The sequence below is a fragment of the Staurois parvus genome, unplaced genomic scaffold (genome assembly GCF_062004578.1).
Source record: "Staurois parvus isolate SC_StPar_1 unplaced genomic scaffold, SC_StPar_1.0 ptg000183l, whole genome shotgun sequence".
In the NCBI taxonomy this organism is placed as follows: Eukaryota; Metazoa; Chordata; class Amphibia; order Anura; family Ranidae; genus Staurois; species Staurois parvus.
This window is the reverse complement of record NW_028317979.1, coordinates 9,230,764-9,254,572: the sequence shown is the minus strand read 5'-3', so window position 1 is coordinate 9,254,572 and position 23,809 is coordinate 9,230,764. Positions and strand designations below refer to the sequence as shown.

The window sequence follows — 23,809 nt, the reverse complement described above, 5'->3', positions numbered from 1 at the left end:
AAAGACTAACAGAAATGCAAAAATAGGTATTTTGACTTTCCTTTAAATGCAACATCTTGGAGTACAGTACAGAACACAGGCAACTTATCCATGCACCGCAGGTTATAGGCTTGTACTATACTCCAAGGAATTTACAAGTAAGTCAAAATTCCTCATATCTTAATCCGAGTGTACAAGACACAGGCAACTTATTCATACACCATTGGATGTTCTAAAGCAAAAATACAGTCAGGTCCATAAATATTGGGACATCGACACAATTCTAATATTTTTGGCTCTATACACCACCACAATGGATTTGAAATAAAAAACGAACGAACTGTGCTTTAACTGCAGACTGTCAGCTTTAATTTGAGGGTATTTTAAATCATCCAAATCAGGTGAACGGTGTAGGAATTACAACAGTTTGCATATGTGCCTCCCACTTGTTAAGGGATCAAAAGTAATGGGACAGAATAATAATCATAAATCAAACTTTCACTTTTTAATACTTGGTTGCAAATCCTTTGCAGTCAATTACAGCCTGAAGTCTGGAACGCATAGACATCACCAGACGTTGGGTTTCATCCCTAGTGATGCTCTGCCAGGCCTCTACTGCAACTGTCTTCAGTTCCTGCTTGTTCTTGGGGCATTTTCCCTTCAGTTTTGTCTTCAGCAAGTGAAATGCATGCTCAATCGGATTCAGGTCAGGTGATTGACTTGGCCATTGCATAACATTCCACTTCTTTCCCTTAAAAAACTCTTTGGTTGCTTTTGCAGTATGCTTTGGGTCACTGTCCATCTGCACTGTGAAGCGGCATCCAATGAGTTCTGAAGCATTTGGCTGAATATGAGCAGATAATATTGCCCGAAACACTTCAGAATTCATCCTGCTGCTTTTGTCAGCAGTCACATCATCAATAAATACAAGAGAACCAGTTCCATTGGCATCCATACATGCCCACGCCATGACACTACCACCACCATGCTTCACTGATGAGGTGGTATGCTTAGGATCATGAGCAGTTCCTTTCCTTCTCCATACTCTTCTCTTCCCATCACTCTGGTACAAGTTGATCTTGGTCTCATCTGTCCATAGGATGTTGTTCCAGAACTGTGAGGGCTTTTTTAGATGTCGTTTGGCAAACTCTAATCTGGCCTTCCTGTTTTTGAGGCTCACCAATGGTTACATCTTGTGGTGAACCCCCTGTATTCACTCTAGTGAAGTCTTCTCTTGATTGTTGACTTTGACACACATACACCTACCTTCTGGAGAGTGTTCTTGATCTGGCCAACTGTTGTGAAGGGTGTTTTCTTCAACAGGGAAAGAATTCTTCGGTCATCCACCACAGTTGTTTTCCGTGGTCTTCCGGGTCTTTTGGTGTTGCTGAGCTCACCGGTGCGTTCCTTCTTTTTAAGAATGATCCAAACAGTTGTTTTGGGTTTGTTTTGTTTTTTTTCAGCCTAATGATGGCTTGCTTCACTGATAGTAACAGCTCTTTGGATCTCATCTTGAGAGTTGACAGCAACAGATTCCAAATGCAAATAGCACACTTGAAATGAGCTCTGGACCTTTTATCTGCTCATTGTATTTGGGAAAATGAGGGAATAACACACCTGGCCATGGAACAGCTGAGAAGCCAATTGCCCCATTACTTTTGGTCCCTTAACAAGTGGGAGGCACATATGCAAACTGTTGTAATTCCTACACCGTTCACCTGATTTGGATGTAAATACCCTCAAATTAAAGCTGACAGTCTGCAGTTAAAGCACATCTTGTTCGTTTCATTTCAAATCCATTGTGGTGGTGTATAGAGCCACAAATGTTAGAATTGTGTTGATGTCCCAATATTTATGGACCTGACTGTATATGGGTTTACAACAGACCTGCATAAACCGGCTAAATAACAACTGGCGCAAAAATTACCCAGGTTCCGGTGCTGCAAGAACCTTGCTGGAAAAAAGTGCACCATTAGAAATGAAAACACGTACCTGGTAACTTCAAAGTAGGAACAGAAGACCAGGTAACAGCCTAACAGAATTGGACAATACAAGCTTGAAACCTAAAAGCCTAGGGTGCACCAACAATTATGGTGGAGTGTGCATGTAACAGAGCAAAGAGGATGTTTTTGTGTTAAGCATAAGAGCTAGTAAATAAACATCTTATCCACCAAGCCTGGTGGTTCGGCAAGCATAGTGCCCTTTGTGAGGGTTGAAAAAAAACATACAAGAGCTCTGTTTGTCAAAAGAAGAGAGCTTCTAGGTAAGCTCTAATAGTTCTGACAATAGGTAGACAATGTAGGTAAACTTCCTTAGGATGTTCAGGAGCAAGGCCCAAGAATGGTAGAACATTATGAAGCATGGGGCATGGCTCTTAGCAGGAAAGTGTTATCAGTTTTGAGATATGTGAAACAGGCACTATGGTTACCAGAAAAGAGAATCATGTTGGCCAAGGATTCTCAGAGAGTGTCCCCATGATTGAAAGGGTGGTTTCTGCAAGGAAGAATGAAATGAACTGAGGCTCCTAGCTGGAAGCCTGTGAAGACTAGTGTAAAAGAGGGCCTTGAGATTGGGAAGAGGCATGGGGTCTTCTGTAACAAGTCTTAGAAATCTAAACTAATAAGGTATAAGAGGAACACTGTCTTTCAATCCTACAGTTGATAGTGGAGTAGGGAAACAGAATGGTAAGAGGAGGAAAGGCTTGAGTGGCCTGAACAGAGGGCGGGGGATATTATGAGTATCCAAGGCTAGAGATAGAGCATTTGTGGAATGAGAACAAGGACAACTTGTGTTAACTGGAGATTAGGATATTCACTTTCAGAATCTCCTATGTTTGGCATATTGCATAGAATATCTCTGGATGACAAGAATATTGTTCTGGGTTGCGGTGATGATGGATAAAAACCTCCACCTACCAGCTGTCCACTTCTAAGATGTGGATTGGAGAAGAAAATAAGTGGTTGTCCATGAGGGGAAAATATCTTGCACCATATAAGGTGATATGGCTGGGAGGAGCATGAAGGTGCTCTGCATATAGAGGAGGTAAAAGCAAAAAGGGTTTTGTTACCTTTCTCTGAGGATGCCAAATCTCTCCACCTGCGACTTCCTTAATAAATTGGTCAAGTGCTTCACCAAACAGGCATGTGTCTTGAAAGTGTGTGACATCTTTTGCAGGCAGATTCAGCTGTGAAAGCTTTTATTCAGAGAATCCTACACATATGAACATAGGAGCCAGAATGTAAAGTGTCTCATGATGTCTTCTAGGGCATCCACACAAAAAAGAAGAGCAGATGAAGCTGTAATGCTGGTCATGTTGGTTGTTCATTGTGCTGGTATCGTTTGCTGCAGTTTGACATACTGACATAGCAGTCAAAGCTGGTGACAGGGCTGGGACTGCCAGGGTAAAGAGAGCTTTTAAGAGCCTCAAATTTCCTGCCCACAGGAACATCTTCAATGAGTGCAGTGAAAATTTTGTTTAAAGTGTTACTAAACCCACATCAGTAAAATCAGTCTGTATATGCAGTAAAACATGCTTGTTATACTCACTGTGGAACCTAAGGGGTTAATCCTCTGCATTGTGTAAAAAGGACATTTGATCCTCTCTTCTCTGTTCCTCCCCTTTTTCAAGTGATCACCTCTTATCTCCTGATAAGACAGACTGAACCGTAGGCATTTTTCACATGCCCAGTGTGGTGTGTATTGCTAGAGAGGTTTTTTTTTTTTTCTTGGGAGGGTGCACAGGGCCAATCAGCTCTGGTCAGACAGGTGTCAGGCGTTTTGCACCCTCCTACAGAAAAATGAGAACTCCTCCTACAAGCTTTAACCAGTGCTTGGCTGAACACTGATAGAAGTCACAAGACTAATCTAACTTCTGATGAGAAATGGTATTTAATAGTTTATATTTAGTAAAATAATTGAATTTCCTGTGTACCGTGGGAGACCAGATATAGTGAATGCAGGGTCCAGGGTTTAGTAACACTTTAAGACTTAAGACAGAGACTGTCAACCAAAAAGATAGACCATTTCTCTTTGTGCCAGAGGGGCATGGCAATACATAAGTGAATCTACCTGTACAATATCAAGGCTTTTATGTACAGCGGCAAGCTTTTCAATGTTAGCTAGTATATTGCGGGAAGCTCCCTCTTCAATATGGTGACAGTGTGGGGGCCTAGGGGAATGACGTGCACTGTCCTCCTTTTGCCTTCTGGGATATGCAAGCCATATATCACAGGAAGCAAAGCCTTTCATTTAGTAAAGGAGAAGGCGGGGGGGGAGTCCCTAGCGGTGCATCATCAAGAACTGAACTCAGTAGAGTTGGCAGCCTCTCGATGACATCACACCAAAACATGGCAGAGCAGAACTAAGCACTGCCAGAAGAGGAGAGGTTCTCAGCTGGACAATGTTGGTTCCACTGGGTGCGTGAGAATCTGAAATGTGTATAACTCAACACTAGGCAAGTAATGGTTTAAAAAAAAATGGAGGAGAGGAGGGTGAAAATCTGCTTTAAGGCCATAATCGAACTGAGAAATTGTGCCATAAATGCAGAAAATTCTGATTTTGTCAAATAAGCCACTTGTGTGCCTGCAATAGGACTAGAATTGGTTGCAGTAGCTGGTGTTAGGACTGGTTCCTGCTCCGATGCAAGGGATGCATCATTATTCTGAGGCTGAGTGTTAAGCAGACCTTTGGCAGAGCAAATGTTCACCTACTGTTTAGAGTGGTCTCCTTTTTGCCTAGTCTCCGCCATAGCTACAAGTGAGGTTATTCCTCTAGAGTAGAGTGTTGGAGCTAGGGCAAGCGTGTCTGTAGTATGTAGTAACTCAAGTGTACTAGGTGTATTGGGTATACCCAAGTGTACGTACTGCAACAAATCCTCAGGAAGAAGCACCTGAGTTCCTTATAAAGGCTCTAGGACAAAATGGCATTAAAAAGATCGACTAATGGTGTGACATAGCACTTGGTGATTCACCTGAGGCTGAGCTCTGGATTTTAGTGCCCGGATTTTAGCACCAAGATTGAAAAGTTTAAACTGTAAAGTGAATACATTCCAAACAAACCCCCATGACAGTCAAAGATGCAAGGCTACCCTGTCTTACTTGCTCACGACTTTGGACTGTATAACAGTCCAGTCTTCGCCTATCACTGTGAGCATACACTGAGTTCCATTTTGAAAGACCAAGGCACTGGACCTGTTTAGCACCCTTAGACTAACTGAACTAGTCACACCAAGTGCCAAGGTTGCCCACAAAGCATGCGTTGCGGGTACTGTTCCAAAGCTTCTACCGAGGTCACACTGATTCAAATACATTGCTTATGTAGACAGTTAGGGTGATTGAAGAAATCTTTAGGAAATAACAAAAGAAAACAAAAAAGTAGTGAAGCTGGTTTCTTCAGGAAGGAGAAGTGGTCCATCACCAACAGACAATAGCAAAAAAAGAGGAATCACAGATTGAGGCGAGATTATAGAGGAAGTGCCCCAGGGGTTCGAATTCGAATAAAAATAATAATTAAAAAAAATAGGTTGCTTGTGTCCTGTACTGTATGATTGAGATATATTTTTACAAACTTTTCTAGAAAGCAGTATGTTGCATGTTGTGATTCATGTTACAATGTAGTTTTCAGTAAAGCTGGAATAACAACAGCCCACATGATGAGTAAAAAAAAAAAAAAAGTCGCTTATAAGCATCAACCACATTTGCCCACAATATTGAAACTTAGTTTCAAACTTACAGCTAAATACAAAATTTTTACCTGTCAAAATTGTAAAGAGACTGATACCAAGTTAACATTAAAGAGGTCCAGTCAAAATTAAATAAGTCAGCAGCTACAAAATCTGTAGCTGCTAACTTTTAAAAAACAGACAGACATTCACCTGTCCCTGCATCCCGCAGTGTGCTCAGACCGGCTGGGTTCACCGGCTGTCCTGTGTCCCCGGCATCTTCAATATGGGCACCCGGCTATGACAGCTCACGGCCTCACAACGGGTGCCCACTGCGCATGCACAAGTAGCGCTGTGCTTTATGAGTGGTCCTGTAGTTTTCTGGGACCTGTCATATGTCCCAGAAGACTACAGGGAGGGAGAGGGGGACGACAACTTCAACTTCCAATCCCCTAGGCGATCACAGCGGAAATGGTAGCGGGTATCTATCAAATTTGTGTACCACCTCCCCCCTGGCTCCCCAAAGGTTCCAATCTTAAACAGGGAGCATAGGACGAAGACTTAAAACTGAACTTCACTTTTAAGGTGGAGCTGTGCTTTAAGTACTTACACATTTGCTTTTAAAACATACATTTAACAATGCATTAATTAAAGCAGAACTCCGGGCAAAAACCTTTTTACATGTCCTTGCTGCTGATTTCCTACCTTCACTGAATATGTCACTCATATTCTGGTTCATTCAGTAGTTGCTCTGAAAGAGCCTATTAATTTTCAAATCAAACCATTAATTCTCTTTGGTTTCCTGTTTTAAGATTGATGGCTGCTATGCCTCCCTATCCCCCCAACCACTGGTCCTGGCACATCTCCTCCAGGAAGCAGTAATGTAATTCAGCCCAAATTGCAGTGGTGGGCAGACTGAGGCTTTCAGACACATACAACATGTACAGGCCTAGTGTTCCTGCCCATATTCACTACAATTCCCTGTGGTTGATGGGAACTGTAGTTTCCATTTACTGCAGAGAGAGAGAGAGGAGAGGATATGATGTAATCCCTGCTGTTACACCTCCTCCATGGCAGAGCAGAAGCTGTTATCTTTTGAATTACAGAGATGAGATCATGAAAATCCAATGAGACTTTTCTCCTAAATGTTAACGGTTTAGTGTTTTGTGTAGGGGGATGTACTGATGGGTGATTTTTTTTGCCCATTCCAGAGTTCTTCTTTAATCAAAACTGAAATAATATGTGCCTTTTTATATCTACCTCAAGTACAACTTTAACTCCCAAAGTTACTGTAAAGTCACATCTGTTATTTTATCCTCTCTGTCCTAGGAACATGTTAAATACCGTGTGTGTAAATTATAAAGCTAAATACCTTCTTTGCCTAGCTCTACTGTGTGGTCACATGTCCTCCCTCTGCTCGCCCTCTCAATCTAAGGAGTGCAGTGGAAGGGGCTGATTCTCCTCTGACGTATGTAAGCTAGCAGAGGGAGGACATGTGACCACACAGCGGTCCTGTGCAAAGAAGGTATTTAGCTTTATAAAAAAAAAAATACACACACTGCACTTAATATGTTCCTGAAACATAGAGGATAAAAGTATATAATAGACGTTACTTTACCAAAAGAGAGGAGCAGCTGCAGCAGAATATTCAATCAAGGCAGGAGGAGAGGGAAGGGGCAGGGAGATCAGCTTCACAGTTCTCACACAGACTACAGAAATGACAGGGAGAGAGGGAGGGGGAGATGCAAAGATGCTGAATACACACCAGGATGATGGAGACATGTAATCTGACTATGCTGTCAGGGATCAGCAGCCATGATAAGCATGATCAGTACACACGGGGGAAGACAGGAACAGGCAGGATAAACCAGGTATTGCTGAACATAGAAGGGGACAACTGACATGGCAAAAGCACTGTGCTATATCTTGTGCCTTAAAGGGACAGGAGCTTGTTTTTGTGGGGTTTTTTAGGATTGCAACCACTTTGACCATTTACTAAAACTGTTTTACTGTATATTTGCTTACCCAATCCATTTCTCCCTAAAGCATACAGAACTGAGTAGAGAATAACTTCTGAACAGATGGTAGAAGTAGCAATAGTAATATAGCTTTGTTATAGTGGATGGAGAGGGGCATTTGCAGCTTATACTTGGTTGATGAAAGGGTGTGTCCTGATAAAGCTTTCAATTTGGTGCTGTTAACCTAGTGATTTTGCTAGAATAAAAGAAGCCATGTAAACAACTGAGATCAGACAGAAAACAGAAGTATGAAAAAGTACCAACCAGCAGCACCACTGGAGGACATCCTATCAGAGCAATTGCAGTAGACAGTTTACGTTTGTTTCCACCACTGTAGGTTCCAGCTGCCTGGTCTGCATATTGTTTAAGGCCCAACTTTTCAATTCCCCAGTCTGCAACCTGTCAAAGAAAATGGGGTTTACACAGAGGACAAGATGCCTATAATTTTGGTAAAGTTACTAATAAAGCAGGTGCCACACAAATGGTTTTATATAATAAAGTCCAAGAATTTACACCACCAATACTTAGTGGCCAAAATGCCAATTAAAACATCCTAATGAACAATAATATAGTATTTATGATCCTGTAAGAATATGCATTCATCTTACCATGTCAACTTCTTCCTCAGGAACTCCTCTCAAACGACCATACAATTGTAAATGTTCACGGCCAGTCAGCAGATCATCAATGGCATCAAACTGGGGGCAGTAACCCATGTTCTGATGTACGTCCGTAATGTCTGTCAATATGCTGGAAGATAATTAATATATGATAAAACTTTGAAAATAATTGAGAAAACACACAGTAAACCTTCACAACCTAATCCTTCATTATCATTAAAATATGACCCAATTTCTAAGGATCACAACTCCTGTCAGGTTATTTTTTTCTTTCTGTGTACAATTGGAAAAAATGATGCTTCACTCCTACCTTAGACAGTTATCCCCAAAGCAAGTGTCTCAACTGGAATATTTTCCCTCACAATTTTTCCTCCCCTTACTCACCATTAAAATTAAAGGTGTGCATATCCACAGTGGTGACGCAGATAAAATAAAAACTTGACAGAGGGCCCAACTCTTTTCTATTCTATCCAATGCTTAAAAAAAAAAAATGTTTTGCCTTTACATACACTTTAGTATCAGGAATACCAGCTGATAGCCACTATTTTACACAACTTACAAATGACTGTAGCTCATTTTCTATAGTGCTACGCTTTACCCAACGCAACAGAAAAAATACTGTATGCTGAAGCCCAGAGCCAAAATTAGACTATGGGGAATTACGCAGCAGCCATGGCATTTACAAGAAATGCTAATAAAGATTACTTTTAGGTCTGGGGTGATAACCTTATAGCATATAACAAGAAACCCAACACAGCACCAAGTATTTATAGAGGGCTGGAAGCTAATCTACAATGTACTAATGGCTGCTAGTTCAGCCTCCAAGTTGGCCATCTTCTATATGATCAAGCTCTGTCACTGGGGCAGGAGGCAATGGGAAATCTTCCCAGGTGGGACACTTATTCTATTACCAACTAAAAAAATAAAAAAATGTTGAAGTTAGGTACCTTTGCTGTGATGCTGCAAGGCAGATTATTATGAACTGGCCAAATCTTTTATTGGGCAATTTTAGGATGTTTTACTGCCCAGTTCTATCATTCTGCACAGAAACGCTTGACCTCTGTATAACTTCAGATCCACTAACCATTTCATTTAAATAAGAACATAATGAGATACCATATTTTTATTAGGAACTCTTACATTTAATATTCATAAATACAATGGCAGTCCTTTGCTCTAATTAACTCACACATCTAGCTGTTGAAGCACTTTTTATGGACTAAAGCAGCATGCTCCAGAATTTATTCACCTTCTATTAACCCACTCCAAACCTTGTTTTTGCATACTAGCACTTAAAATATAAATAAAGGGCAAACTTTATTTTTTTTTTAAGTTTTGGATAGAGTGGAGAGGGAATAGAGTACTTGCCAGGTTTTTATTGCTGTCTTTGTTCCGTTTAGGGAGATTCACCCTCTCTATTGGTCATGTTTACCACTATCACTGAAACGTGAAAGAAAATCCCACATTTTAGGTTGCCCCCAGAACATGAATAGAGTGTAAATCCTCCAATGGAGTTGGAAGAGAGATCCCTCTTTGGAGGGATTTCATCTCACTTCTTATTTTGGTTTTGGGACAGGTAGCAAAGGTAAATCTCCCCAATGGGACACATATGGCTAAAAATACCTGACAGTGGTTATAACCCTCCCTTATTCTATACAAAATGAACAACAACGTTTTGGCTTTAGTTCTACTTTAAAATTCAGATGAAAAGTTGATTTTCTGAAAGTCACAGCACAAGAACCCCTACAATGTCTGCAACCTCTTCTGACTGTTCATTTCTATATAGGATGCAGAAATGGAATAAGCTCCTGAGGACTCAGTGGGATCACTGTAGGCTGGACAGTACTTAGCATAAATGAGTACACCCCAACAGATTACAAATACTCCCACAAATGCACACCATTGTTTGCAAACAAGATTTGTTCATTTGCACACACACAAAAAAGTATTTTTCCTAACAAATTATTTCAAGATTATGTTGCAAAAATTAATAGAACCCAATGAATGTCTTAGGAGCAAATCTAAATTTTAGACAATAAAATCCTAATTAACAAGAATTCAAATACAGGTGAGTCTAAGTATTCATTAAACAGGTGTCCAGCAGACAGTTGATTATAAAAGGGCATTACTTAACAAAGAAAACCCCTTCCCATTTCATGCTGTCAGCAATGGCACCACATGGAAGAGAAATGTCACAAAGGCCTGAGAAAAAAAATATTTTCTTCACATAAGAAGGGTGCAGGCTACAAGAAGATCAGCAAAGCGTTACTTATCAGTCAGAATACTGTAGTAAAAGTGATACAAAAATTTAATAAAGATGGAACTGGAACCATCTCACAGAGACATCCAGTCCATCCACAGAAGTTAACACCTGGAGAGGACCGTCTTTTGATGAGAAAGGTTGAAGAAAATTCCCATGTAAATTTCCTGCAATTAGCTAAAGAAATAGCCAAACTTAGGTGATTGTTTTCCATACTACAATACAGCGTACACTGCAAAGGACTGGCATGCATGGGTGTTTTCCATAAAGGAAGCCTTTTTTTAAAGCCAATGCACAAAAAAGCCAGCCTAGAATTTGCCAGGGCCCATGCTGAAAAAGAAGAATACTACTGGACTCTGTACTCTGGACTTATGAAACCAAGATAAATGTTTTTGGAACTGATGGCTTCAAAACTGTATGGCGTCGCAAAGGTGAGGAGTACAAAGAAAAATGCATGGTACCTACAGTGAAACATCTTGGTGACATTGTCCTTCTGTGTGGCTGCATGAGTGCTGCTGGTGTCGGGGAGCTGCATTTCATTGAAGTTATCATGAATCCACAGTTGTACTGTTCTATATTGAAAGAGAAGATGCTACCATCACTCTGTGCCCTTAGTCGTCGTGCACTTTTCCATCATGACAATGATCCAAAACACACATCTAAGGCCACTGTTGCATTTGTGAAGAAGAACAGGGTGAAAGTGATTCAGTGGCCAAGTATGTCTCCTGATCTGAACCCAATCGAACACCTATGGGGAATTCTGATAAGACAAGTTGAGCATCACTCTCCATCCAGCATCCAGGCTCTAAAAGAGGTCGTTCTTGAAGAATGGAAAAAGATCGATGTTTCAATATGTCGCCAATTTGTTCATTCCATGCCTAGAAGACTTTGTGCTGTCCTTACAAATCATGGAGGTCATACAAAATTCTAGATGGAGCAGTTTTTGTTGTAGGGTGTATTCATTTTTGCATCAACTAATTTGAGTAAAACTGAACTTTTGTAATCTAAGTTATATTATTAACCTTACTTTGATGTAATGAGCTAAACAAATGTTCTATAAAATTCAGTTTTGTCCAAATTTTGGAAATTGTTCTTGTGTTCACTGAGATATTGATTAAAATCTTACTTTTCAAAAGGGGTGTACTGATTTATGTTGAGCACTGTATGTGTTGTTCTCTTACTGTGCCTTATCTTCTACATTTGGAGTTTTTAGAGTTTCTATCATTACATAAGGCCTAATAAATAAAGACAAATGCACAATTTATCTAGAGCTGCATAGATTTGTCTTGTTTATGCCATTAAATAGATTAATAATAATTACTTATCATGCTGGTTTCATTATGACACACTTTAATGATGCATCAGTAGTAAGCATGCAGTCCAAAACACTCCATCAGGGTTCTCTAATACCATATCGTTAACTTGCAGACATCCTTTGAGACATAAACACTGTGGATAAACAGCAACGTGGGTGCTGGCTGGCATCAGCTCTGCCCTGGGTCACCAAATTTCCATGAGCTGAACACGTGGCAAAGTCTGTTTTCCACACTGACAGTCTACATATGAAAAACATGTTTATAAAATGACTTGCCAGATTGTAAATGCTTTGCAAAAACAAATTCATTTTGCTGATGCTGTTTAGTTTAACTACACAAATAAATGTGCCTGTTGACTTTCTACATCTTGTCGGAGCATGTCCCCAACACAATATTGCTGAGTCTGGGCAGAGGGGGCAGGGGCATTAATATCTGTTATATGGCATTTTTCAAGTTTTAGAGATAGAGATCAATTAAATTAGTAACCGAAAAAAACTATTTTCATTGAACATTCCAACCTTCTGGTTCTAAGGAACACTTAAAAAAGAAAAATGAAAACTGTAGTCAGTTGCAACTGTTTTTTTCAGATCAAGCAGAGGAAAAAAATATGGAATCACTCAATTCTGAAGAAAATATGATGGAATCATGAAAAAAACACTACAGTACACTACTAGTACTTTGTTGCACCACATCTGGCTTTTATAACAGCTTGAATTCTCTAATGCAAGGATTTAACTATTGACAAACAGTATCCTTCATCAATCCGACTCCAACTTTCTCTTATTGCAGTTGCCAGAGCAGCTTTGCCATGGACCATTTTCTTTAATTTCCACCTTAGGTTTTCAATTGGATTGAGGTCTGGACTATTTGCAGGCCATGCCATTGACATTCTGGGGTTTATTTACTAAAGCTGGAGAGTCCAAAATCAGACTCCCTTCTGCATAGAAACCAATCAGCTTCCAGGTTTCATTGCCAAAGCTTCATTGAACAAGCTGAGGTTAGAAGCTGATTGGTTTCTATGCAGAAGGGAGTCTGATTTTGGACTCTCCAACTTTAATAAATAAACCCCTCTATGTCTTGCCTGAAGGAAAGTTTTCACGGCTTTTGCCCTATGGCAAGATGCATTATTATCCTGAAAAATTATGTCATCATCACCAAAGCCTTTTCAATTGATGGACTAGGATAAGTGTCCAGAATCTCAATATAAACGTGTGCATTTATTGAAGATTTCTTGACTGTTAATGACTCCCCTGTACCTTTACTTGACATGTAACCCCATATCATCAATGATTGTGGAAATTTGCATGTATTCTTCAGGCAGATGTCTTTATACATTTCATTGGAACGGCACCAAACAAAAGTTTCAGCATCATCACCGTGCCCAATGCAGATTCGTGATTCATCACAGAATATCACTTTCATCCAGTCATCCACAGTCCATGATTGCTTTAACCCACTGTAACCTTGTTTCTTTCTGTTTAGGTGTTAATGATGGTTTTCGTTTTGCTTTTCTGTATGTAAATCCAATTTCCTTTAGGTGATGTCTTACAGTTCAGTCACAGACATTGACTCCAGTTTCTGCTCATTTGTTCCTTATTTGTTTTGTTGTGCATTTTCTGTTTTCAAGGCATATTGCTTTGTTTTCTATCTTGACACTTTGATGTCTTCCTTGGTCTACCAGTACGCTCCCTTTTACAACCTTCCCATTTGATTTGTACTTGGCTCAGATTTTAGACACAGCTGACTGGGAACAATCAACATCTTTTGCAACATTCCATGATGATTTACATTTTTGAAAAAGATTTATAATCCTCTTCTTTGTTTCAACTGACATGCCTTGTGTTGGAGCCATGATTCAGATCAATCAGCTTGCTGCAACAGCTCACCAAGGTGTGCAAGCACTCTTTTTTTTTTTAACTGCAGACTAATTTGCAGATGTAATCTGATGCAGATGTTTGTTTTAGAATAGCAAAGTACATGGTGATTCCATAATATTTTCCTCAGAATTGAGTGATTCCACATTTTTTCCTCTGCTTGATCTGCAAAAACAGTTGCAATGGACTACAATTTTCCTTCTCTTTTATTATTTTAAGTGTTTCTTAAAGCCAGAAGGTTGGAATGTTAAATGAAAATAGTTTTGAGCATGACTGTGATTGTTTTTTTTCTACACAATTAAACAATTGAATAAACATTTTCCAAGAATGGGGATTCCATACTCTTTGTTAGGAATTGTATAATTATGAATAATACCGTATTTTCCGGCGTATAAGACGACTTTTTGACCCTTGAAAATCTTCTCAAAAGTCGGGGGTCATCTTATACGCCGGTACACGTCAGGGGGCATTTTTTAGGGGGGCGGCACGGTGCTGCCGCCGTCCCCCCCTTCGGATGGAAGGGACACCAAGTACAGGGGTGGGCAGAGGGCTGCAGTCTCTTACCTGGCTCCCACGACGATCCATCCAGGAAGCGCTGCTCCTTCAGTCACTCTGGCCACTCCCTCACTCCTGCCGCTCGGCTCCGCCTCCTCACCGATGATTGGCCGCCAAAACTGTAGCTCAGGAAAGGCACACAGGCGGCCAATCACGGGCGAGGAGGTGGAGCCGAGCGGACCCGCGAAAATCGAGTGAGGGTAAGTGTGCAGTGCAGAGGTGCTGCTGCAACCACATATGCTGGCTGCAGCAGTACCATACTAGAACAGGAGTCAGCAAGTGTCATTGGTGTCAGTGGGAGGAATAGTGCCCCATCATTGGTGTCACTGATACTAATGATGGGGCATTATTCCTCCCACTGACCCCAATGATGGGGCACTATTCCTCCCACTGACACCAACGATGGGGCACTATTCCTCCCCCCACTGACACCAATATTGGGACACTATTCCTCCCACTGACACCAATGATGGGGCGCTATTACTCCCACTGACACCAATGATGGGGCGCTATTCCTCCCACTGACACCAATGATGGGGCACGATTCATTGCTCTGACACCAATGATGGGGCACGATTCCTCCCACTGACACCAATGATGGGGCACAATTCCTCCCACTGACACCAATGATGGGGTGCTATTCCTCCCACGGACACCAATGATGGGGTGCTATTCCTGCCAGTGACACCAATGATGGGGCACGATTCGTTGCTCTGACACCAATGATGGGGCACTATTCTTCCCACTGACACCAATGATGGGGCACTATTCCTCCCACTGACACCAATGATGGGGCACGATTCGTTGCTCTGACACCAATGATGGGGCACGATTCCTCCCACTGACACCAATGATGGGGCGCTATTCCTCCCACGGACACCAATGATGGGGTGCTATTCCTGCCACTGACACCAATGATGGGGCACGATTTGTTGCTCTGACACCAATGATGGGGCACTATTCCTCCCACGGACACCAATGATGGGGCACTATTCCTCCCACTGACACTAATGATGGGACACTATTCCTCACACACTGACACTAATGATGGGGCACCATCATAGGTGTCAATGGGAGGAATAGTGCCCCATCGGTGTCAGTGGGAGGAATAGTGCCCCATCATTGGAATACCATACCATATTGAAATCAAATCTGATGTTTTTTAATTTTTGGTGTGCGTTGGAAGAGGGGTAGTCTTATACGGCAAGTATAGCCCAAACCCTATATGTTAACAGGAAAAGTAGGGGGTCGTCTTATACGCCCAGTTGTCTTATACGCCGGAAAATACGGTATCTTTAGGAACAGTGCTGAAGATGAATTGAGTTATTACTTCTTATTTATGTATGATAAAGCCTGATTTTACTTAAGATCCTCCTAAAATATGTTTGCGTTAGAATAATATTCACCCTGGCAGAGAGTAACAAAATCATGAAACCACAAATGTTCCCGCATGCTAGTTTTTTTCTCCGATGCAAACAATGTGGTGGTCAAACAATGGCCTGCTTTACCACATTCTGTAGGGGCTCTCATGTTAAACTCTACAATACACCCAAGCCTAGAGGAGCAAGTCTTATTTCTCTTAGATTGTAAGCTCTAATGAGCAGGGCCCTCTGATTCCTACTGTACTAAATTGTATTGTAATTGTACGGTCTGCCCTTATGTTGCAAATTTCTGTGTAAACTGTCAGAGCTATATAAATCCTGTATAATAATAGTAATAATAATTTCCACTCCTCAATCCAACTGCAGTCTTGCCATTGACACAAATTTGACCTTTCTTTTTGGGTTCCTTAGTTGGATACTATGTTTTTTTGTAATCGTCGCCATGGCTAGACTTGTTCACCCAATACATACTTAGAACTTTATAGGCCAGTTCACACTACAATTCACCTTATTGCACAAAAATATCGCACTCCTGAAATAATGAGATAACCAACATTTATTCATGTAGAAGTTCCAGAGTGGTATCATGATCACAGCGTGCAGTGGAAAACGGTGTAGGAGTCGGAGGTAGCTAGTTGGGGAGAGCGCTATACTAGCACCTGCTAATTCAGGCTGTTTTATATAGCACTGTTATACACTAAAATCATCATGTGAGAGTGTGATGTTTTATCTATATGTTTATTAAACGTGTAGCACCCTCCTAGATAGCCCTGAATCTTTCATGGAGAGGATTTTGCCATACTGGGGGAAGGCACTCTGCCCCCAGGCACCTGCTGCCACGTAGTCTCAGCTGGGCAACCTGAGGGCCTGAAGTAAGAGAGAGAGCGACCCTGCTACTTCATAAAGCAGACTAAGGGGTGCTGTCTGCCAAAGATCTGTCTGGTATCACTGGAGGGCATCACTTGGAAGATTGGAAGGAGGCTACTATTCTGTCCTTGTGAGTACAGACACTGTGGGATCTTGGGGATTTTGTGTGCTGTATAGTCAATGTGGTTCCGAAAAAAGAGGACACTGGCTGGTGTCCTGAAGAGCACTGTCCACTTAAACCCCTTTCTGACATTCGGACTTTACTCAAGGCTGCTACTTAAGGAAGTTTTGTCATCAACTGTAATTAGATCTGTTCCTGGAGTATCCTACTAAATCCCCTTTTCCCTATCCAAATTCTCCAATACTAAAACACCAAAAACAACAACCCCTAGACTGATCATTAGAGACAAATAGCAAAATCATGTGTGTACCTGGCTGTGAAAATACCTTGTGCCTGGCTGCGGGGCAAAATTAGGGAGGACCTGGACACTATCTTAGCGGCTCTTACGAGGATAGCGCTACAAATGTATTGGGATTTTACACTATGTGTGATTCCTCTTCTTATGTGATGGCTATCACATGATAAGAGGATATAGAGTAAACACTATTTGAGTGCAATATGTTGTGACATCTGAAACAGAGTGTATGCAATCCGAAGGATTGCTATATAGAACTATTGAAATTCCATAATTAAAGGAGTGAGTGAGTGTGGCTTCAGTTTTGGTTGGAGGGAATCCTATTTTGCATTGGAGTAAATAAAGGAAGATATTTAATAGCTTTTAGAAAGACAACTCTGTGTGTGATCTGAAAAGATTTGACCACATTTGATTTATAAGAGACTTTATTTTGCATTTTGGAAAGGACTGTTATCATGCAAACTGTATTTGTATTATTTATACATTCGTGTTTCGTGGTTGCTGGGTACAGTAGGGTAGAGCACCGCATAACATACAGTGGGTATAGAAAAGAATCACTACCCATTAAAATAATTACATTTTGTTGCTTTGCAGCTTGAAATGAAGACAGACAGTTTATATCCTACTGTAGTTAGTTACTCAGTGTAACATCCACGTGAAAGATATAACACCAACATGTCAATTAAAAAAAAAAAAAAAAAATTCAAAAACAGAATCACGGAGTTGGAAAAAGGATCACCCTCTTGTGTCAATATTTAGTTGAACCTCATTTTGCTTTATTACAGCCTTTAGTCTGTTGGGATATGTCTCCACTAACTTTGCAAATCTAGACTTTGCAATATTTGCCCACTCTTCTTTGCAGAACTACTTAAGTTCGGTTAAATTTGATGGTGACTGTTTGGGTCATTATCATGTTAGAAGGTAAACTTTCCTCCCATTGACAACTTTCTGGCAGAGGGCAGCAGGTTTTCCTCAAAATTTGACTGTATTTCTCCCCATCCATTTTTCCTTCTGTCCTGACAAGTGCTTCAGTCCCTGCTACAGAGAAACACCACCCATAATGGGGGGAATGGTGTTATTTGGATGGTGAACTGTATTGGATTTCTGCCAGACATATTGTTTAGTGTTGAGGCCAAATAATTCAATTTTAGTCTCATCTGACCATAACACCTTTTTTCCATGTGGCCTCTTCATGGTGCGTTTTGGCAAAGCACTGTTGTGACTTCATGTGGCCTTTCTTGAGGAGTGGCTGTTTTCTTGTACCCCTCCCATACAAGCCATGTTTGTGGAGACTTTGTAATATTGTTGTCACATGCACACAATGTCTGCTCTTTGTCATAAATTCCTGCAACTGCTTCAGTGTTGCTGTAGGCCTTTTGGTAGCCTTGTTGCTCTTTCATCCGGTTTGGAGCGATGTCCTGATCCAGAGAGGGTCTGTGTTGTACCAAATACTTTCCACTTCTTAATAATAGACTTCACTGTGATTCTAGGCATTGATAAAGCTTTAGAAATTTTTTGTATCCATCTCGTGATTTGTGCCTGTCCATAATATTATCCTGAAAATCTTTTGACAGTGTCTTGCCACGCATAGCTTATGGTTTGCTTCAGTTGCACTACAAGGGACTGAAATACTCCAGGAAAGCTCTTTTCACGTTGAGCCAATCAAAATGACCACAGGTGATCACAGTTGAAAGTCAAAAGGCTTTGTGTGCTATTGAGATTAGCTACACCTGATTGTGTTTTTTTAAGAGGGAGCAGGGTGATCCTTTTTCCAGCTCGCTGATTCTGTTTTTGATTTTTTTTTTTTTTTTGTTGGTGTTACATCTTTCACTTCGTTTCAGACTGCAAAGCAAAATGTGATTATTTTAAAGGTGGCAATTTTTTTTATACCGTGTGTGTGTATATATATACTGCTCAAAAAAATTAAAGGAACACTGTTTAATATGTGAGTATAGCTTTGAGTCAGTTAAACTCCTGCGATATTGATCTGGTCAGTTAAGTGCAACAGGTGCACTAGATGGGCAACAATGAGAGGACCCGCAAAACAGGAATGGTTTTACAGGTGGAGGTCACTGGCATTTTTTTCCCTACTCATCCTTTCTAACTGTTTTCCACTAGTTTTGCATTTGGCTAGGGTCAGTGTCACTACTGGTAGCATGAGGCGATACCTGGACCCTACAGAGGTTGCACAGGCCAGTCCAACTCCTCCAGGATGTCACATCAATATGTGCCATTGCCAGAAGGTTTGCTGTATCTCCCAGCAAACGTTCAAGAGCATGGAGGAGATTCCAGGAGACAGGCAGCTACTATAGGAGAGCTGGACAGGGCTTTAAAAGGTCCCATCAGCAGGACCGGTATCTGCTCCTTTGTGCAAGAAGGAACAAGATGAGCACTGCCAGAGACCCTCAAAATGCGCTCCAGCAGGCCACTGGTGTGAATGTCTTTTACCAAGCTATCATAAACAGACTTCATGATGGTGGCCAGAGGTCTTCTAGTGGTCCCTGTGCTCACTGCCCGGCACCATAGAGCTTGATTGGCATTTGCCATTGAACACCAGAATTGGCAAGTCCGCCACTGGCGCCCTGTGCTTTTCACAGATGAGAGCAGGTTCACCCTGAGCACGTGACAGACGTGAAAGGGTCTGGAGAAGCCTTGGAGAACGTTATGCTGCCTGTAACATCGTTCAGCACGACCGGTTTAGTGGACGGTCAGTGATAGTCTGGGGAAGCATATCCATGAAGGGAGGCACAGACCTCTACAGGCTAGACAATGGCACCCTGCCTGCCATAAGGTATCGGTATGAAATCCTTGGACCCATTGTCAGACCCTATGCTGGTGCAGTGGGTCCTGGGTTCCTCCTGGTGCACGACAATGTCCGGCCTCATGTGGAAAGAGTATGCAGGAAGTTCCTGGAGGATAAAGGAATTGATACCATTGAATGGCCCCCATGCTCGCCTGACCTAAATCCAATAGAACACCTCTGAGATATCATGTTTCGGTCCATTCGATGCCGCCAGCTTGCACCTCAGACTGTCCAGGAGCTCATTGACGCCCTGGTTCAGATCTGGGATGAAATACCCCAGGACACCATCCGTTGTCTCATTAGGAGCATGCCCCAACATTGTCAGGCATGCATACAAGCATGTGGGAGCCATACAGACTACTGAGTACCATTTTAAGTTGCTGCAATGAAATTTCAGCAAAATGGACTAGCCTGCTGCATCATTTTTTCACTTTGATTGTCATGGTATCTTTGAATTTAGTCCTCTGTTGGTTGATAATTTTCATTTCCATCAAACGATGGGGCATACTTACGTTTCCTAGCACATTACCCAGGCCATAGCAGTATAGATATCCAGCATGACATTTTTTCCCATTGAGATCTAATGTGTTTTCAAACTGTCTCTTTAATTTGCAGTGTGTGTGTATGTATGTATATATATCTGTATATATATATTTCTTTGTTTATTGTTTTTTATCTGGCTTGATTTAAAAATAATTGGGTGTTTAATTGTAGATTATGGGTTTCATGGTTTGCTAATGTATTTAAGTCTGCAGGTCATAAATTGATCTTTTATTTTACTTTACTTTTTTTTTTTCTTTAAATCTTGCATAAATTACTTTAACGCATAATGCGATCTTTCTGAAACTTCAGAGTTGTAGAAGAAGATGGGGGAGTGTCCTTCTGACGCATTTGGCTGTATGTCTGTTCTGGATAGCAGAATAAATGACAGCCTGATCATAACAAAGTAATAAAATGCGGCAACAAAAGTAATGCAGAACAGACTACCTGCTGGCTGTGGATGAAAAAGATTAAATACATACACTATATTGTCAAAAGTATTGTGACCCCTGCCTTTACACACAAATTAACTTTAATGGCATCCTCTTTGCAGAGGGTGGGCCAACTCAATATTGAGCCCTAGGGACTGTTATAACAGCTGCAACTCTTCAGAGAAGGCTGTCCACAAGGTTTAGGAGTGTGTCTATGGGAATGTTTGACCATTCTTCCAGAAGTGCATTTGTGAGGTCAGGCACTGATGTTGGGTGAGAAGGCCTGGTTCGCAGTCTCCACTCTAATTCATCACAAAGGTGTTCTATTGGGTTGAGGTCAGGAATCTGTGCAGGTCAGTCAAGTTCATCCACTCCAAACTCGCTCATCCATGTCTTTATGGACCTTGCTTTGTGCACTGGTGCGCAGTCATGTTGGAACAAGAAGGGGCCATCCCCAAACTCTTCCCACAAAGTTGGGAGCATGAAATTGTCCAAAATGTCTTGGAATGCTGAGGCCTTAAGAGTTCCCTTCACTGGAACTAAGGGGCCAAGCCCAACCTCTGAAAATTAACCGCACACCATAATCCCCCCTCCACCAAACTTTACACTTGGCACAATGCAGTCAGGCAAGTACCGTTCTGGCAACCGCCAAACCAAGACACGTCCATCGGATTGCCAGACAGAGAAGTGTGATTTGTCACTCCAGAGAACATGTTTCCACTGCTCTACAGTCCAGTGGTGATGTGCTTTACACCACTGCATCTGATGCTTTGCATTGCACTTGGGGATGTAAGGCTTGGATGCAGCTGCTCAGCCATGGAAACCCATTCCATGAAGCTCTCTATGCACTGTTGTTGTGCCAGTCTGAAGGTCACATGAAGTTTGGAGGTCTTTAGCTACTGACTCTGCAGACAGTTGGCGACTACTGCACATTGTGCGCATCAGCATGCGCTGACCCCGCTCTGTCATTTTAAGTGGCCTACCACTGCATGGCTGAGTTGCTGTTGTTCCCATTTGCTTTCACTTTCTTATAATACCACTAACAGTTGACCGTGGAGTATTTAGTAGCAACGAGATTTCATGGATGGACCAGGGGTGGACTGACAACTCATAGGGCCCCCGAGTAATAGGGGATCATGGGGCCCCTGTGTCCTTGCCCAAATTCAAAAAAGCCTATGAAAAAGGTACCAGGGGCATCTCATGGGGCCCCCTACTGACCCCGGGCCCTCGAGCAGTGCCCGGGTTTCCAAATGGTCAGTCCACCCCTGGGATGGACTTATTGCACAGGTGGCAACCTACCATGTTACCACTCTTGAATTCACGGAGCTCCTGAGAGCAACCCATTCTTTCACAAATGTTTGTAGAAGCAGTCTGCATGCCTAGGTGCTTGATTTTATACACCTGTGTTCATGGAGGTGACTGAAACACCTGAATTAAATGAATTGGTGGGGTGTCCCAATACTTTTGGAAATATAGTGTATATACAATATTTAACATTTACCTGATTTATTTTAGCTCTAAACATCATAAATAAGCTATAAAATACTATACATTCCCTTTAAAATATGTCAGGTTTCTCATTTATTGTAATAGCACAAATTAAAGACTTGTTAAATCTTTTCTTTTTATCCTTATACTTGCATATGTATGTCTGCTTATTGTAACTTTTCTAACATTTCTAAACACAACACAACTAAAACAGCATTCAAATTAGGTGACATGTGAAACGTCATGGTGCTGCTCAAAAGCTGATTTATGAGACGAATCACCTCTCCGGCAAGTGCAGGGTAGCAGCTTCCAAATGTCAATTAGAATGTTAATCCAGTAACTTACAATGGGAAGAAGAAAGAAGACACCACTCGCACCACCTGTGTGGTCCTAAGTAGGTCTCCTGTCCTCTGTGATCCCTGGTGGGTGGGATGAAATGTGTCAGAGGGCGTGGCCAATGTGAAGGCTGAGGCCATTCCTTACTACACAGGACCATACAGGTAGTGTGAGCGATGTCTCTTCTTCCCCTTGTAAATTCCTGGATTAACATTCAATTTAGGGTTGCATTCACAGCCGAGCAGAGTGATTTTCAAGTGTTTTTATTTGAGAGTTTTGCAAAAGTACACAGAAGTTTTAGAAGTGTATTACAAGCATTTTACATGTGTATTTAAGCTTCAGGTATTTTTATTTTAGCCAATATAAAGTTTTAGGGGAGGAGAACTGCTGTTTGGCCAGAAAACAAGCAACAAAATGCTTGACAAATGCTCATGTCGTTTGTATTTCAGGCCTTCCAATTGAAGTCTGTGGGGCCAAAAACACTCCAATCTGCCTTAAAGTGGAATTCCAGTGAAAAATAAATATCTACCTTTTATTTGTTTGGGCATTATAATCCACTTTTATTATTACCACTTTTCAGATTGCTGAATGCCCGATTGGAAACAACTGTCCAATCCAGACATTTAGCAACCTTCCTCTCTTCTACCAACAACATTTGCCCAGTGCAGCCAAATGTGGATGCACACAGGCACTTCCTCACACCATTGTCAGCAATAATTCTCCCAACTCTGTTCTATCCCCGCCCCATCTGTGATGTCACATGCTTTCTCATAAATGAAGACATGCAAACATCCTCATTCAAGAGAGAGCTCCATCAGGGGAAGCCGCTTCTCCAATGCTCCGCCAGGGGAAGCCACTCCTCCAATCATTCTCTCAGTCACACCCACAAGCCATCCTTTGCTTTGGCCTGTGGGTGTGACTGAAAGGAGGGTGAAAGGATGATTGTGGTCACAGAACCAGGAATAAAATCACACAAAATAAAGGTAGAAAAAAATTGATTTTTAATTATGGGGAACATCAACATTTTATATTACATGCAATGACTGCATTGGTATATTTGGGTGCAAAGGTTTCCAATCGCTTAAAAAAAAAAAAAAAAAAAATCTTATGTACTTTTTTGAGCAACAGGCATTTTGCTACAAGAGACAAAATGCATAGATGTGAACAGGGGCCATTGGAATGAAAGGGATTTTGCTTGTTGAGGGCTTGGAGCTTTGAGCGTGAAGCTACAAAACACTCAGCTACGAATGGGACCTAAAAGAAAT

General features: G+C 41.5%; 1 protein-coding gene across 1 annotated transcript in view; it reads right to left on the bottom strand.

Annotated features, from left to right (window-relative positions):
• The window catches only part of ABCA4 (ATP binding cassette subfamily A member 4), a 259,321-nt gene that overhangs the window by 9,208 nt on the left and 226,304 nt on the right, over positions 1-23,809 (bottom strand). Inside the window, exons 48-49 of the mRNA XM_089677323.1 lie at positions 8,265-8,406; positions 7,921-8,055 (exon numbers count right to left, since the gene is read on the bottom strand). Of these exons, the coding sequence (XP_089533449.1) occupies positions 7,921-8,055; positions 8,265-8,406 (277 nt within the window). The remainder of the gene's footprint in view (positions 1-7,920; positions 8,056-8,264; positions 8,407-23,809) is intronic.